The sequence below is a fragment of the Astatotilapia calliptera genome, chromosome 1, assembly GCF_900246225.1.
Source record: "Astatotilapia calliptera chromosome 1, fAstCal1.2, whole genome shotgun sequence".
Classification (NCBI taxonomy): Eukaryota; Metazoa; Chordata; class Actinopteri; order Cichliformes; family Cichlidae; genus Astatotilapia; species Astatotilapia calliptera.
The window spans coordinates 14986855-15000971 of NC_039302.1; the positions used below are offsets into that span (position 1 = coordinate 14986855).

The 14117-nt window shown below is 43.9% G+C and overlaps 1 protein-coding gene across 1 annotated transcript in view; it reads left to right on the forward strand.

The window, feature by feature from the left end:
- The window catches only part of gpc5a (glypican 5a), a 145623-nt gene that overhangs the window by 31121 nt on the left and 100385 nt on the right, over positions 1-14117 (forward strand). Inside the window, exons 3-6 of the mRNA XM_026165737.1 lie at positions 1445-1905; positions 2002-2235; positions 2873-3006; positions 3163-3288. Of these exons, the coding sequence (XP_026021522.1) occupies positions 1445-1905; positions 2002-2235; positions 2873-3006; positions 3163-3288 (955 nt within the window). The remainder of the gene's footprint in view (positions 1-1444; positions 1906-2001; positions 2236-2872; positions 3007-3162; positions 3289-14117) is intronic.

Genomic DNA, 14117 nt, shown 5'->3' on the forward strand with positions numbered 1-14117 from the left:
CAGTAAAAATCTCAAACTGTACTCTGTGAGCACATATTTCTTTCCGTTTCTCTGACGGTCTGCATGCGTGTCTGTTTCACACACACACACACACACACACACATGCATGCACAAACACACCTTACACTCCAACAGCTGCTGCTCTTGTCTGTGCCGTTTTTGTGTGTCTTTTTTACACGCTCTCTCCCTGTTTTTCATGTTGCTCTCTGACCAGAGCACTTGCTGTGTAGGAGGCGCGGCTTTCTTTTTCTCATTCACACACAAACACACATCTTTGAGTCTCGAGATCACAGAAGGCCTGTGATCACGCTCTTTTCCTGGTGACTCGGTGTTTAGTGCTGCCTCTTGAGATGGTGCGCCTGTAGGCATGCCAGATCCCTCTCTGTCCGCCCTGCAGTCGCCCTCACCAGGGGGGCCTTCGGTCAATCTTTCTGCATCGGTGCGTATTATGCAGCATTGGACAGTCTAAGCTCACTCTCAGACTCTTGGCCCCCCCCTCTAGGTAGCTCCAGGCGTTCGCCCTTACTTTTGCCTCACAACTCATGACAAGCACATGATGTGAGAAAGGCCGTGGCTCAGGTATAAGCCGAGACAAAGGGATAAAGGCCAGCTTACTGCCCTTGTGAACCATGCCCTATTGTGCTAGGATTATTCCGTCTTGTAGGGAAAACGCAGAGGCGTTCTCACATCATGTTCAGGAAATCTTACGCTCACGTGCGACTTTTTACGTGTTCAGCCAGGAAAGAAGAAACAAAGAGTCAAACATGGTTTTAATTGGTCTTGGAATATACGTGCCTTTTGTGTGCAAGTTGGATAGATGCAATTTCCTTTTTCACAGAGGAATTGAATTAAATGAATTGAATCGCTTCACTGGTTAAACACTGCGTATGTACGGAAGCTCCACTCACATTATGTATCACAGCAGTCCCCACTTCAGTGTGTTCCAGTCTCTTTCTTTGCCATTTTTCTTTGTCAGCTCAACTTTTGATTAGAGAACAAATTGCTTCCCTGCACGTACTCCCCTCGCTCTTTCTGGAAAGACGCGGGGAGCTGCAGCCCCTGCTGGGAGCCCTAGAGACTCGTCTTCCTTTCTGTTTCTCTTGATTTGGTATTAATGGAAGCAGAAGTTCTATAAGAGTATTGTACTGTGTATGTAGCTCTGTTCATGCCAGAGCAGTTTTAGCCATTATTAGAAGCTCTGTTGGAGGATTTTTAGGCTTTTCCTTTTGAATATCCTGCTCTTGTTGGCTTTAACCCTTTTCTATATATTTGACATCCTCCTTAATGATGAGTTCTGACACCTCAGTATATGTCAATAAAGGCGTGACGATGACTGTTGCATAGCAGGTATCTTTCACATCTTTTACTCCTAGTGTAGAGTTCAAATTAAAGGTGCTGAAATATGAAGTTTTGAATTTTTTCTTTCTCCTGTTGTCTATCTCAGAGTCCTTCGAGGCCTTGTTGTGGCAGGCGGAGAATTACACCACCACCCTCTTCCAGGATTTGTACCACAGCATGGCTGATCAGGCTGCGGGTCCCGTGCGGGAACTCTTTACTGACATCAGCCTCTTCCTGCTGGGCTCTGAGTTCAGCGTCGATGAGTTAGTGCAGCGCTTCTTTGACGCGCTCTTCCCTCTGGTCTACGATCACCTCATCAGCCCGAGCCTCAGCGGCGTATCGCTGGGCCACGCCGAGTGCGTGAGGTCATTAAGCCGCAGCGTCAGACCGTTTGGCGGAGTGCCCGGTCACCTGGCCGATCAGATTGCTCGCTCCGGGGTCTCTGGGAAGCTTCTTCTTCAGGCGCTGCACCTGGGAATCGAAGTCATCAATACCACGGACCACTTACAGCTAAGCCGCGAGTGCAGACGGGCCCTGCTTAAGATGCACTACTGCCCTCATTGCCAGGTACGGATGGACCTCTCTGAAGCAAGCGTATCGATCTGAATTAATGAAACTTCTTTTATCGTCAGCACTGATCGCTCTGTAATTTTTGCTCCACAGGGCTTAACCCAGTCCAAGCCCTGCATGGGCTACTGCATCAACGTGATGCGAGGGTGTTTGGCGAGCATGGCAGAGATTGACATCCACTGGAGGGAGTTTGTACGCTCGCTGGAGGGCCTGTCAGCAAGGATGCATGGACCTCAGGATTTGGAGCAAGTGCTTCTGGGAATTCACAGGCTCGTTCGTGATGCTGTCAGGCATGCTCAGGAAAATGGACCGCGGCTCTCGGCACAGGTTTAGATCATGACGAATGATTTAATGTTGTTTGAGATGAGTAGAGTTCAAACTGTGCTGAGGTTCTGCAGGAGGTAAAACTGGTGTCCACTGTAGATCTGTTAATGTCTGAGATTAAGAGGAGATTAATAAGGAATTTGAAAAAGTCTTGAAGGTATTATTTAGGTTTAATAGGATAAATTACCTTTAATAAATTAAATAACTCCTCACAGGTACATCAGTGTTTGTTTGGTCAGAAATTGCAAATCCTTCAATATTATGAGAACATCTTTAGAGGCACTTTTTTTCTTTTGACGTGTAGCTCAATTCAGGCAGCTTTTGCTGGGAACTGGAAGCCCCGGGGTGCTTGCTTCTGAGCACATCAACTTTGCAGAACTAATTGAGGCACCACAGCTCCATCTAGTGGTCAACTAAAGCTGCTGCTGCTCAACAACCCTGCACATACAGTAGATTCAAAAATTGGACATGATAGGCTTGGCTGCACTAATGGCTTCAGTATAAACATGTGCCACTCACCTCTATAAATTAAGGCCAATTTGTTATGCGCCAGAACAGTTTAACGAGCGAATTCTTTAAATGCTTGTTTCTCCCTCAGTTTTTAGAGTGTTTAATTTCTGTCTGTTTCATCGGGTTATAGGTTTACAAACTGTGCGGCCCACCAAGCAGGAAGCCTGCTCAGTCGGTCAGCATCCAGCACAGCAGCAGCAGAGAATCCATCCCTCTTAAAGCGTCTGTCAGAGCGCCGGGAGGCTCACTCGCTAACAGGAGAAAGTAAGTGGGAGGAAGATGTCAGATATGTGGAGAAATGGTGCCATTCTACTTCTTCTTCGTCTTTTTTAAATGGTTTTTATGCACAATTAAAATGCACAACGCTTTATTGAACAAGTTAATTAGCTGCGCACTTCCATGTGGCTGCTGCTTTTGCAGGGATTTTCTAAGCAGTCTGCGTCTGTACCTCACTTACTACGGCGGCCTGGCTGATCAGCTGTGTGCGAGCGACCTCGCATCCAATGACGCGCTGTCCTGCTGGAATGGAACAGAAATCGTTAAAAGGTTTGTTTTAAAGATGTAAATGATGCATACAGACGGGGTGACACATTAGATAAGATGTTTTTTTGTAAGCCTCTGAAATTAATTTAGAGGGATCAAGGGTGTTTTTGGAGAGATAATCATCAAAATTTGATGTGATATTCAGGTGTTTCTTTTAATTTGTCTCCCATCTGTAGTTTATTTAGCCAGCGGGCATGCTGTCAGAATCCGTCACTGATAATTTTATCGTTTAATTTCTGACATCATGCTGATGGAGACACGCCAACACTCAGTGATACAAAAGGATTCATCAAATTCATATTAGAAATGGTACTGCAGGTATTTTCAAATGCCTAAAAGATGCATTCGAATTGAAAAACAGTTTTGTTTTTGGTTGATAGGCTTACTTAAAGAAAACTGCTAACAGCAGTTTGGAAGGAAGTGACACTTTTTGATGTGATGTTTTAGCTTCACTCTGCAGATTCATGCACGTGCACGGTTTGACTCGAGGAGGCTGCTTTGACATTCGTCTGCTAGAAGTTTCTTTGCAATCTTCTTGCTAGTATGTTAGTCTCACCCAGCTGAGACCAACATACCTACATGCAGGCGCTATCTGTGATGTCTCAGCTAAACTTGAAGCCACACGTGCAATCTAACATGACACCCTGGGTGGAGAATTCTGCCTGCAAGGAAGACTAACTGTTAAATGAACTGACAAGAATAAAACAATAATGTAGTTCAAAGATTTGGTTGCTTTAAAAAAAAACCCTTTAAGGTTGTCTTCTTGTGCATCTCTTTACTGCTCTCTTTAAATTTGTCCTTTTATGACTTTATGACACTTACAAGTCTGGATTTCAGCATGGACTTCAAACGTTTACAGAGACCAAACATTGATCTCTTTCAAACTGTCATATTTCAAACTTTCAAACTTTCATATGAACAGTTGTTCTCACTGATGACAGCTGGGCCTCTAGCTACAACACAGAGCCCAAACATTAGTCTACGGTTGAAGAATCTGCAGTGTCTGAGCCCAAAAGCGATCCACGAGTTCAGTGGCGGCTGTGGCTCAGGAGGTAGAGCGGGTCGCCCACCAACTGGAAGGTCGGTAGATCCCTGCAGTCTGCCTGTCACCGTATCTGAGTTTCCCCCGGTGCGAGTGTGTGTGTGCAAATGTTAGACCAAGCGCTGAGACACAGGAAAAAGTGCTTGTATGAATGTGTGTGTGATTGCTCAGTATACCCGTCCCTTTACTTGCTCTTCCAGAAACTTTCCCAAAATTCAGATTGAAGAGTCACTGTTTTGAGAGACTGGAGGGAATTTTGTGTGCATCAAAGAGGCTCGAGTGTAAAAGGACTGAAGCGGACTTTGAGGTAATGATTTGAAAATATCAGCTGTGGATGGAAAGATAAACTTATCTCCCCGATTGATTTAAATTTGCCCAAATAAGGTTCTTAAACTGTTTAAAACGACGGATGCAATATTGTTGAAACATGAAGTATAATCCCATTTTACATGAGGTCAAAGGTTTCCTTCTTTCCTGTCATGAATAGGCTGTTTGTGCACCATCTGACCCTGCTCGTATATATTGCCCCCTACAAACACCATGACACCACTGTAGAATTAATCTATTAGCTGTTACTGCCCGCACACATAGATCTTGGATATGAATGGTTGTGAGCTGGAGCAGACAACCTGGCCTCTTTCACGGTATCCGTCAGTGGCCTTGTCTCCATTACATCACAGCTCTCGATCTTACCCGTGCTGTCATCACTCAAGGACCCCTTCATATATTCTCAGTCTGCGGTTGTTCCTCTTAACTGTCAGCTGCTGTCAGGGCTGCTGAAACGACAGGTGGGCCTGTATTTCAAGCCACAGTGAGGTTGGAGTTGCCAGTTCAGGTTAGACGGTCTATTGTAAAGGATGACAGCTGTGTTGAGATTGTTTCGCGGCGCCTTGTGAAGGTAAGAGGGAAGGAGCGGGGGAAAAGGACGTTCGCAGCAAACGGAGAGATTCAGAGTTCTTAAGAAAGTAGCTCAGTGCTGCTTATCAGAAGTGGCATTACTATGGAGACGGAGTATCAAGGTTAAGTTTCATTCTGCTGTCGACAATTTACTCTTTTCATCTTCTGCTATTTTTTGCCTTAACACCTCGGGTTTCCATCGCAATGGAGTGCAGCCATCTCTGAGAATAGAGATGTTTCTTAAGTGCCGGAGAAAGAGGCAGGCCAGCAGGCTGCAGCCTGTCTATCATGTCTGGCAGCAGCCGCTGGGAAATGCTTATGGTCTGTGGGCGTTCCTCTGCAGTTTAACCCTCCTTTCTTTCTTCCACTTTCACGCTAACACGTATTGATAGGGAGTCCTTCACCTCAGGTTCACTCACAGCTTCACTTCATTTTGATTTTGCCATTACTGCAAAAGCAGAAGGATTGAGAGACATTAAGAATCGGGGGAGACCGGGCTCCGAGGAGACTATCGAGCGAAGTCCCTGCAGCTTAGCAGCCTTCCTGCAGATCTGCAATCTTGTGCTGCTTTCTATTAGCCTAGAACCATAGATGAGTGGCTGGGAGTCAACACAAGCTGAGACAAAAGCAATAAATAACCTCCTGCCTACGGGTCATAACCCAACATCCACTGAGAGAGAGGGGAATAAAACTCACTGCTGGCTGGTGGCTGATTTACAGAAGCTTATCGAGGCCTCTGAGACCTTAAACGATTAGTGCAGTTGGTGCGCGTGTGTGTGTGTTCGTGTGCGCGTGTTACGTGTCTGAAACTGTACGTTGGATTGTGCACGGATGCCTTTTATAACAGCTCTTTGTGTGTGCTGGCACAGATTGTTTTATGGTCTTAAAGGAGGACTAAGGCAACCAAAGCTTTGTCGTTTTTAATAAAAAGGCTGAGCACAAAAAACATGACACAGGAGCCTGAGATTTAAGAGAGATTTAATGCATGTCCTCATCACGGTCCCTGGTAAACAAAGAGATAAAGAACAATCAGATAAGATCATAAAAGAAAAAACACAAGCCGCTTTTATCTCATGTCGATGACGTGGCCTTGCTTCAAGGGGGAATTAGTTCTCCCATTCTTTCTCTGTCTCCCGGTTTGTCGCTCATGCTGGGAGGGAAAGAAATCGCAAGAGGAATTAATCTGTGTTATAGATAATAAACAGATTTTTTCTCTTCTTCTTTTGGTGACAGCTAAGTTCACCTGTTATAACCCCACGGCGAGGCTCTGTGTGGAACAGAAGCAATGTGTTAGCCGTGGATGTGTAAATATGACAAGAATAAGAAAAACTTATTCAATTTACAATCCCTGCAGAGCAGTCAGCCTCGTAATTTGCTGCTTTGATCTGTAATAACATGTTCTCATGCAAGCTGTCTCTTAACTGGCGCTGAATGCTTTGTAGTCTTTATTGTCCAGGTTTAAAGCAGAATTTTGACCATTTTTCGGTCAGCTGCTGTTCAACCTCTTTAAATGTTAAGGTTTTATGCTTCAAGATATTATCATGACAAAAGTCCGGTCCTTAAAATGAGGTCATTACAACCTCAGATGAACTTGAACTGGATATATTATACTGTGTTGTTTTGTAAAAATTAAGCCCCAATGCAGAAGCAGCGTGTGAACATAATGCAAGAGTACAATGATTCCAACCACATCAGCAAATCTACAACAGGATCAGTTAAAGTAAAGAATCAGCGTGCTGCTGTGGTCAAAGTCTAGATCTCAATCTGATTTAAATGTTGAAGAGGAGAGCTGAGCCTCAATGCAAACCTGAACTTGAAGAGAATTTCAGAATTTCTTCATAACAATGTGAGAGACTGAAAACAGTTACTTCAGGTTGTTACTACAAAAGCTGGTTCTACAGGATCCTGAATCATGAGCTTTTCTCAGCTTCTGGATTTTGTAAATAGACGAATCCTTATGGAACACCCTCCACTCAGTTTGAGCACTAGTAGTGCTTTTTCATTCACGCACACACTTTCATACATTGCGTTTATCTAACATTTACATTAATTCGCACTCTGATGGGCACACTAGGGACAAATCTGGACTCAGCATCTTGTTCAAGGATACTTCGACACATGGACTGGTAGAAGGCCCGCTCTACCACCTGAGCCACAGCCACCTCTGAATAAAAAGAGCGTAGTATGTCATGTGTTGTTGTTCATCACAGCTTTAATGACCTAACATTAATATAGCCTGGATAATCTTTTAAAATGTCCTGATATGTAAAACCTCAGAGCCGACGGGGGTGTACTTCCTTTTACTGTGCCTGTATTTATAAGGCTCTTTTCTTTTCTTTTCTTTTCTTTTCTTTTCTTTTCTTTTCTTTTCTTTTCTTTTCTTTTCTTTTCTTTTCTTTTCTTTTCTTTTCTTTTCTTTTCTTTCAAGTCCTGTTTTCAAGCACTAGTCCTCAGCTGGTGCTCTTTTACCTCCATTTATTTGAGGCAAATGTTAAGATATCTGCTGTTCCATTAACCACCGCAGAGGCAGTTTAAGGATTTTAAGTGGTTTCACAACCATGTAAAATGCAGAGTTTGAACTTATTAATGTTAATTTCAAAGCTGATCGTGGTCAGTACTGAGTACTCGTGTAATAAAGTAGTATTGACTGCTCAGTACTCATCAGCCTGTTGATTGGCATCATGGCTCAGGTGCTCCCATCGCTATGTAGTAAATACTTTCCCATTCTTACAATTCCTACCAGCGGATGAAAACAACCAGCTGTTATACCAGTGCTAGAAAGCCTCAACAAGTACCAGAGTGTGATATTTTATTCATGATTACCTCCTCCGGCGTAGGCTCACTTTAATTCCTCCCCACCTGCAGTCTTTCTCACTGCTGCCAACACACACCAGGTGTTTAGCTGCGTGTTTATATTTTCAAAGTGCTTTTTTCTAATTGAGTACAACATTTTTTTTATTTTTTTTTTGGTATTTTTACGGTAATAAGGCAACTGACCTTGCATGCTGTTGGAGTTTAACATGTAGTGATGAGTACAGCGGGATGAATGCCACAGTGTGTAACAAAAAGATGCTTGAAGACAGGCGGGCAGATTTCAGCGTGGCCTTTCATTTAATAGGGCACCTTTTATGCTGGAGTGGCTGTCTGAGTGCTAACCTTTGACCTTTGCCGTGTCTTTGCTGCCCGGTTAATCCTGAAGAGGTTAATCACATGGTAATAAGAGCCCTGGAGTTGTAGCCCTGGAGTCTTCAATGTGTGCTCTGTGAGCAGAGGAACCGACTGATTCTTTATGTGAAGGTCCTCGCTGCTCACTTCAGTTTTCCTCCTTTATCGTTTGCTTATAATTTTGGCTCATTTTCACATCTATTTCCCAACTAGATGTGAAGCTCAGGTGATTTTTGCCCTGGCTTAGATGAAATGACAGCATTTAAGCTCTGCTAATGGGAATCCACTGAAGAAGCATCAAGAGCTTAGTTTATCCCAGCCTGCTCAGGGAACGCAGCTCATTTGAGGATTGTCTCAGCCTCAGTGCAAAATTCCCATGAGGGGACAACATACGCCGAATATTAAAATATGGGAGCACTGTCCAACTTCTTCAGCAATGACTGCTGGTGACCCTTAATCCCATGCTGCATGTGTCTCTGAGCAATGCTTTTTTCCCTCCCTTTTATATCAGAATCAAAGTCGCGGTTATATCATAGAAATCACCAAGTGGAGCAAAATCTGATGGAATCATTTGATGTTTGTGTTAATCTCTAACATCTAATGAGCAGCCTCACTGGAAACCTGCCGGCTGGTCTGCTGACTTAGCCTTTGGTGCCAGCGGCCAGGTTTCCAGGGGCTTCCTGTGCTCGCAGCAGATATCTGTGACTAAGACATCCTCTTACATTTGTTGTTTACAAAATCACCAAAATTAAAAAAACAGCTATTAAGCTATTTTTTATCACATCATGATTTTGAGACTTAATTTTTGGGAAATGCAATCTCTCCTTTCCTTCCACATGGACTGTATGATCAGTAGAACTTGGACTAAAGAAGTCAAATGGGAAACCAGAGAGCTCTGGGTACCCTTGACCTTTTCACCCCTCAGCTGTAAAAGGCTGATGGGGTATTGTTGTCACCCAGCCGGGTAGGTGGGGTGGAGACCCAAGTTTATTGATGTGTTAGCTCGAAAACAAGGCGATGTTGCAGGATTTTTGAAATTCATACCACGGGGGCATCTACTAAAAATCGCAAATGAATTTGAATCTCAGTTACCTCAACCTCAGGGTCAGAGGTCAAGTTTTCTGAAAATCTTGTGAATTCAATATCTCAAGAAGTACATCATCTAGGATTTCCATCTTGATGCTATAGGTGCAGCTACTTAAAAACTTGGCTGAGTTCAAATCCCAGTGACCTTGAGCTCAAGGTCAAAGGTCAGGTTTTCTGAAAATCTCAGGAACAAAATCACTCGGGAACAAGGTGATGTAGGATTTTGAAAGTCATAACACAGGTGCAGCTGCTTAAGATCTCAGAAGACATTGAATTCCCAGGTCAAAGATCAATCAGCTAAATTTTCAAAGTTATACCACAGGCCCATCTACTAGGAGGTATTGTTTTATTATATTTTTTATTATAATTATACCCTAATGTTATCGAGATGCACTTAGAGAATCCACTTTTCACCATCTCTGACAAGCTACTTTCCAAAGTCTCAGTTAACTTAATTTAAATGTCTTTTATTAAAAGTTTTGAAACTGTTTTCCCTCATAAGTTCAGTACCAACTAAACTGTCTAAATATTTTGCTGTATAGCCTAGAAAACATGAAATGCTTCTCTATTGCTGCTTCAGGGTTGTGTCTGCTTTAGATGGCTTTGATCAATCGTGTGAATCAATTTCAAGAAAAAAAAAGAAAGCTGCAACTTCTGCCCATTTCCTCATGTTGTGTTTTGATAAAGTCGCAAGAGTAAATACTTGCAACTGTTATTTATTTTGCATAAAACAGGTCTGTGTCGAGCCCTCCAACAAAACACAAGATTTGAAAATAATTACCTTATGCCAAAGTCATTCTACATGTGCATGTATTAAAGAGCTCTCCAGCTGTGCAGCCTCAAATAAACATGATACCACAGCTGGCTCTTTGTTCAGTGCACACACTACGCCCGCTCTTCATCCATTAATAAACCTGCCGGCGAAGCAGTCGTGTCACATTCAGCTGTCACCACAGTTGTAAATCCAAACCTTTCAGCTTCAGGCCTGCTTTTTTTTTTTTTTAAAGGTAGTTCTGCCTCGCTTTGGCCAGTAGGTGGAGCTCCCACTTTGGGTTCCAGACCCATGCCAAAGAAAAGACCATGCCAGGTTGCTGATCACTCCTCTGCTCCTCAGTTCTGATGATGTATGCCGTAGAACGGCGGTTTTTATCCATGTTGTCCCTGACAGTGACAGACAGAAAACAAAATTTAAATGATAAACAGACACGCTGCAGAACATCGAGTCTCAGCGCCTCCTCCGTTCGTTTGCAGCGATGGACTGACCTAATTTTGAACAGGAAGGAATAACCTTTTAAACATGCGCTGTCAAATATATTATGCATAGCTGTCCTCTTAGTCACTTTCATGCAAGTAAGAGAACTGCTTCCCTTCAAACCTTGGATTAAAAAACAAAAAACCCCAAACATCCTGACTCATCAGTACCTCAGAAGCTACCAACAGACTGTGAAGCTGTATTAGTGTCTTGTGTTAGGCTCAAATTTAGCAACAAACATGAATTCACATCTTACCCATCTTTCCCAAAGTTAAAACACGGGAGAAGGACGGAGATGGGCGGGCTTGATTGGACGGTTTTGATTAGGGCAGAGAGGGAGAGTGGGAGAAAGCTGAGAAGCAGAGGAAGAGGAGAGGGGACGTTCTTGAAAAGCTCCTCTGTGCGACAGCTGGCTGCTGCAGATAACCACAAAACCACTGGAGCACTTGAGGTCTGGGTGCTGCATGGCTAGAGTTCCACTCCAACATGACCTTATATCCTGCCTGGGTTTAGACGCGGGGGCTCGGTCAGAGTACCACATCCTGACGATTATCCCAAGTGACAGAATCAAGAACTCTGTCTGGCTGCCTAAATTGAGTTCATAAGTCCCTCTTGTATCCTTGTGAGTGTGTGTGTGTGTGTGTCTGCTTTACCCTCCCTGTTCTCGAATTATGCATGATTGCTCTGAACAGATAAATTTTTCAATCCAGCCTCCTGGAAAAGAGATTTCATTTATTTGTGCTCAGATATTATCAGTGATGTTGCTACAGTAACTGCCAGTGAGACCACCGCGCCAAAGAAACTGTAAATTTATAGTTGACTGGCGGCAGGTGGCGCATGTTGTATGTGCGCGCGTGTTTGCGTGTCCCTTTCATTTTTCAGCAACTCTGCTCCCATTTGCCTCTCATGCACTGATTCCCCCCTCCCCTGCCACCAGACGTTGGACGCCTGCCTCCAGCATCTGGAGCAGATTGCGGCCCTGCAGCATGCCAGGTAGCAGGACATTAACAGCCAAGGCCTCATTGTCCACTGATGAGCTGTCAGAGCGCACACCCTCAACCCTCGTGCGATCTCTCGGCCTCCTCCGCCCACCGTCGAGCAAACGCAGAGTCGGTCCCCGCGGAGCGCTCTTCCTCTTTAGCTCAGGTATAAATCACAGGCCGCTGAAAAACAGGGAACATAGAGTTGGTAGGAAAAAAAAGTGAAGTTAATGCTCGTAAAACAGGAGCGGCGGTGAGAGAAGCCCTGCCTTTGATCTATTTGTTTAGTCGTAAAAGAATGTTATAAAGAGCTGGAGAGGCTGACGGAGAAGTCCTGCCTCGTGATTTAATCGCAAGGACACAGCAATATTGTTTTGATAACAAAAGCTGTTATCACAGCTCATAGCGGGGAATAGTTGTGAAAATCAGACCAGTAAACAATTTAATAGAGCTATTTCAGCAGTGGACATTGACAATAAACCTCCCGATATTTCTGTGTTTGTTTCATGTGCAGAGAGCTGTGTGTGTTTTTTATTCTGTCACTGAGATGGTCGTATTGTCGATTGAATGCATGACAAAAAAGCCTAATGGTGAGTTCGGCACTTTCAGCAGTGGCTCTGAGCATGTCTGCACAAGAATTAGACGTGTTTGCTGCCTTATCACGGGGGCCTCGTTTCATATTTACTTCATGGCGGTTCGTGGACGATGTCCATGTTGAGTTTCTGCTCCAGAAGAGACTTAATTTTCTCTCTCGCAGGGTTGTGGCTGGAAACAAAAGACTCTCATATCTCTGTATCATTGTCTTGGTTTATCTCTGGGCTGCAGGCTTTTGACGGTGCATGTGCTACCTTCTGTTCCTTTGATTTCCTTCTCATTTGTTAACTAAACATGCATCCCATTTACTGCCACAAAGTGAAAAATGTAGTAGTCATTAAGTATTCATTACCTGTGCAATTTGTTTCTTCTTTATGCTCTTTTAGCTGGGAGAATATTCTGACTGCGTGGGTCGCTCTCATTTGCAATATTGACATTTTTAGAATGGAGCCCTTTTTTTTCTCCCCCCATTATTTTATTTATTTATTTTTTCAAAGTTACAGTCAGTAATTTAGCCTCATATCTTTCAGGTATTCTTCAAAAGGCAAATCCAGCTGTATCATTTCCTTATCATAGAAGTAAAAAAATAAATAAAATAACAGCAGGGCAGTCTTTGGAGGTCCTTTTTCTGCCTTTATCAGGGAGCTTGTGCCCACAGAAGACTCAGCACCTCTTTATAAGCGGAAACCTCCCTCTTAGCTCCTGACCTAAGCTGAAAGCTGGGTGTGAATACGCTCTCATTAATCTCACCTCCTGCAGTAAAAGGTCTGAGTCTGGAGGCTACCTGAAAATTAATCTAAATAGCTCTTTCATTTCTCTGACGTAAACACAAATGTCTCCAGCAACAATGTGGCACACTGCGGGATGCCCTGAGACCAGACTTTGCTCTCTTATCATCGTCCCTGTAATGTTGTCCTGCAGTTTCTATGGAAACCAAGCCCGGCCTTATTAAAAAAAAAAAAAAAAGTTTCACCTTCTCTGAGTCTGCCCTTTACCTGACAGCCAAGATAAACGAGCAGGGTCCTGGGAGGAAGGCAACACAAACATGCATCTCTGCTCAGTGGCCCGTGCTCATTGGCTCTCTGCTGGAAGCCCTTATTTACCTTAATGCTGGGAGGAGGTGAGAGTGGGGGAGGCTCGAGATGTAGTCTGTGCGTGTGTGTGCGAGTGTGTGTGTGCGTGCACGCACTCGCCTTGTGATTACTCACAATACCTCCCATCGACAACCTTGAACCACGCAGCAATGAAAAGAAGAAAAAGAAGCAAACAACTCTTTCTGGCCCCCATAATGCACACGGGCCCGATGATGTCACATGTCACCTTCAACTAATGAAGGTGATGATGGCATGCATGAGCGCCGCATACGTTCACCATCTGCTCGGTTCCACCACGCTGGAGCTGCTCCCCACAATGCTGCAGAGAGGAGTCGAGGCACGTCTGTACCACAGTGTCCCTCGACGCGTGTGAAAGACCGCCGCCTGCATCCAGATGACTCTGCTGCGAGTTTAATCATACCTTCACACCCCAAAGCTACAAAAGTGACAAGTCTCTGAGGCCACTTTTTTTAATATATCACCTGAACTGTCAGGAGGAGTCGGCTGATATGATAGTGGTCACCAGTGGAAAAATCCCTGCAACTTTTCAGTAAAGTCGCCTGCTAGTAGAGCTAATTGAATCGAATTAATATCGATGCATTAATCACCCTGGCTGCTTAATTGTTATGGATTGGTCAAAAGTTTTGTTTTCTGTTTTGTTTTTTAGTTGAGAAGCATGCCAAAAGTCAGGGGTCATGTGAAAGATATAAATTATGAAAATA